The sequence below is a fragment of the Kryptolebias marmoratus genome, linkage group LG22, assembly GCF_001649575.2.
Source record: "Kryptolebias marmoratus isolate JLee-2015 linkage group LG22, ASM164957v2, whole genome shotgun sequence".
NCBI lineage: Eukaryota > Metazoa > Chordata > Actinopteri > Cyprinodontiformes > Rivulidae > Kryptolebias > Kryptolebias marmoratus.
In genome coordinates this window covers 10,316,813-10,319,380 of record NC_051451.1, presented here as the reverse complement: position 1 = coordinate 10,319,380, position 2,568 = coordinate 10,316,813, and the positions used below count along the sequence as shown (strand labels likewise).

Below are 2,568 nucleotides of genomic sequence, written 5' to 3'. Positions count from 1 at the left end.
ACTCCACACTCTCTATTTCTGAATTGAGAAAGCTCCTCGGATGAGAAGCGAAACGTCTTCAGCTACAGAATAGAAGTCCAGTTGTTTTTGTTTTTTAACTTTTTTTGAATTTACCATGGCCTGGATGACTGAGAATCTACACCAGAATAATGATTATAAGACAAAAGGTTATTTCTTAAGGCATATGTGTTAAAAACCTTTGATTTAAAAGGTAGATTTGAAAGGAGGGTTTTGTCAGCAGATTGTTTTTGTCTACTGGGATCACTAGATGGAATCATTTTTACTCAAATCACAATTACAACAAAAATCAATACTTTTACTTTTTTTTGCATTGTCGCCTGTGCTTATTCTGGCTCATTTTGCCAGCTGGGGTCACAAAGATGTTTGGGTAATGGTATGTAATGTATCGCTTTAGAAGATCTTACAATAGTGAGAATAACAATGTTGCCTTCAGAGACAGGTAGCTCAGTCAATGGACATGTGTGACCAAGAATGACTAGGTTGCCATGGTGATTCCAGCTTTTTTTTGGCGGCAGAGGGTGGATAGAGAGTTTTTAGAACGAGGGCAGAACACAGCTGGTCACAGTGAAAACGATAAGGTTTTCTGAAGAAATTCTTGGACCCTGCGTGACACAAGGTTTTTTGGTGGTCACACGTGCAGTTATAGTTTAGTTTTTGTTGTTGTTGTTGTTTGTTTTTTGTTGTTTTGTGTGTGTGTGTGTGTGTGTGTGTGTGGGGGGGGGGTTATTATTTTTGAGAAGCTCAATCTTTTGCCTTTATTGGAGGGGGGCACAATCTTAATTTTCCCAAAATCAGGAGGCTCCCAACCTCGCTGGGATTACTGTGTATGGATTTAAGCATCCAAAGAAAGAGCACAGTGTTTTTAAAGAATATGAAGGATCTTTTATTCTTCCCTGTCTGGATTTTTGTTGTTTAGTTTTTGGAAAGTTACTTAAAACTTTGGTAACTCATAGCATCATAGCACACATTTTCATATACAGTACAGTATATTTTCTGTGGGCACATTCTTTCATTTGGGCTGCAGTAAAAATTGACATATATAAATAAACCTTTTTTGAGGATAATATACCCCTAAATGCAATGCATTTCTCTTTATGCATTGCTGCAGCAGGCACAAATTATTAATATTATTATTTTGGCAAAAGGGCTACTGACACTCCTTATCTGTACAGATGCTACCAACCACTTCAGAAAGCTTTCTGAACCTAAGAAGCACCTAAGAGTGCAGGCAGCATGCAGAAAGCTTCTTGAAGGGATTGGTAAGAGTTGCTGGAACTCAGCCAAACTGAGATGAAAGGTCCATCAGCTGCAAAATGATCTGTTCACTCTTAGTGGGATCAGCAGGACCGGCAAACCTTCACCATTACAAGAATTCATCTGATTTACTGTTCACATGCAGATATCACTTATTGGTGCTTCACTGTATATTTGTCTGTGTGGACAGACACAACGTGAACTAATTCTTTATGATTTTTCCACAGCGTCGACCAGTGGAGCTCAGATGTTTTCAGTGGTCAGACTCCCCAGCTCCACCAAAAGCTGGACTCCGTATTTATGGTCTGTACATGTGGTCCAACTTTTCCATCTGTTGTGTTCAGTTCGTCAAGTCAAATTTATTTATATAGCACTTTTCAGCAACAAGGCGGATCGAAGTGCTTTACATCATAAAAACACAAAAATACAAAGTTATCATGAAAACACACAAATTAACATGAAAAACACACAGGCTAGAGATCACTAATTCAGCTAATTAAACTAAAGTCATAAAGCAGGATAAAATAAACTAAGTCATACTAAAGTAAGCTAAGGAAAATCAACTTAAGATAAACTAAGATACAAAAAAGCTAAACTAAACTTATCGAAAACACAGGCTAAGATAAACTAAACTAAAATATAAAATAGAAAGTTGTTTACATGCTGCACTTTGTAGAGCGGTGGAATATATGTAAAGATTGTGGTTTTGAAAGACTCAAGAGTACAGGGAGCAGGGGACGAGCAGGAAGGCAGAATCGTAAAAAAGGCAATTTATTAACCCCTACATCACTAGCGGGCAGCAGCACTTCTGCCGACAAGATCAACCCATTTGGCTTAGGGACTAAGAGGTTAAACAAGAGCAGACCAGCAGTCACAGGACAGAACAACAACAACAACAACAACAACAACAAAAACTAGAACTGCAAGCAGTTATCAACGGGTTCCAAGCCCCCCACGCTCCGCCCCTGTTCGCGCACTCCGACCCCGGCGTCTCGCCGGCGTGGCTTCGCCGCCTCTCTCGGCGAACGGGCCGAGTCGAAGCTCGCCAGGACGGTGCGTACTCAAAGGCGCTTCGTAAGACGCAACGGTATAATTTGTGAAGAAAGGTCGGGAAGGAAAAGCTAACTGTCATTTGATACCACACAGAGGCAAAGAAATAAATTCATAAAAAATTCAATATTTATTTGAAAAATACAAAAATATTCTGAGATGATCAAGTCTACATCTGTAATAATATGCATTTATCTCCATGTCTCTAAACAAAATGCATTTCCAATAGAAAATTGTTCAATG

At 39.2% G+C, this 2,568-nt stretch overlaps 1 protein-coding gene across 1 annotated transcript in view; it reads left to right on the top strand.

The window, feature by feature from the left end:
• LOC108239175 (NLR family CARD domain-containing protein 3) overlaps positions 1-2,568 on the top strand; it is a gene marked incomplete in the record, with an annotated part of 22,293 nt that overhangs the window by 6,648 nt on the left and 13,077 nt on the right. The window contains 1 exon segment of the mRNA XM_037973637.1: positions 1,503-1,578. Coding sequence (XP_037829565.1) covers positions 1,503-1,578 — 76 coding nt within the window.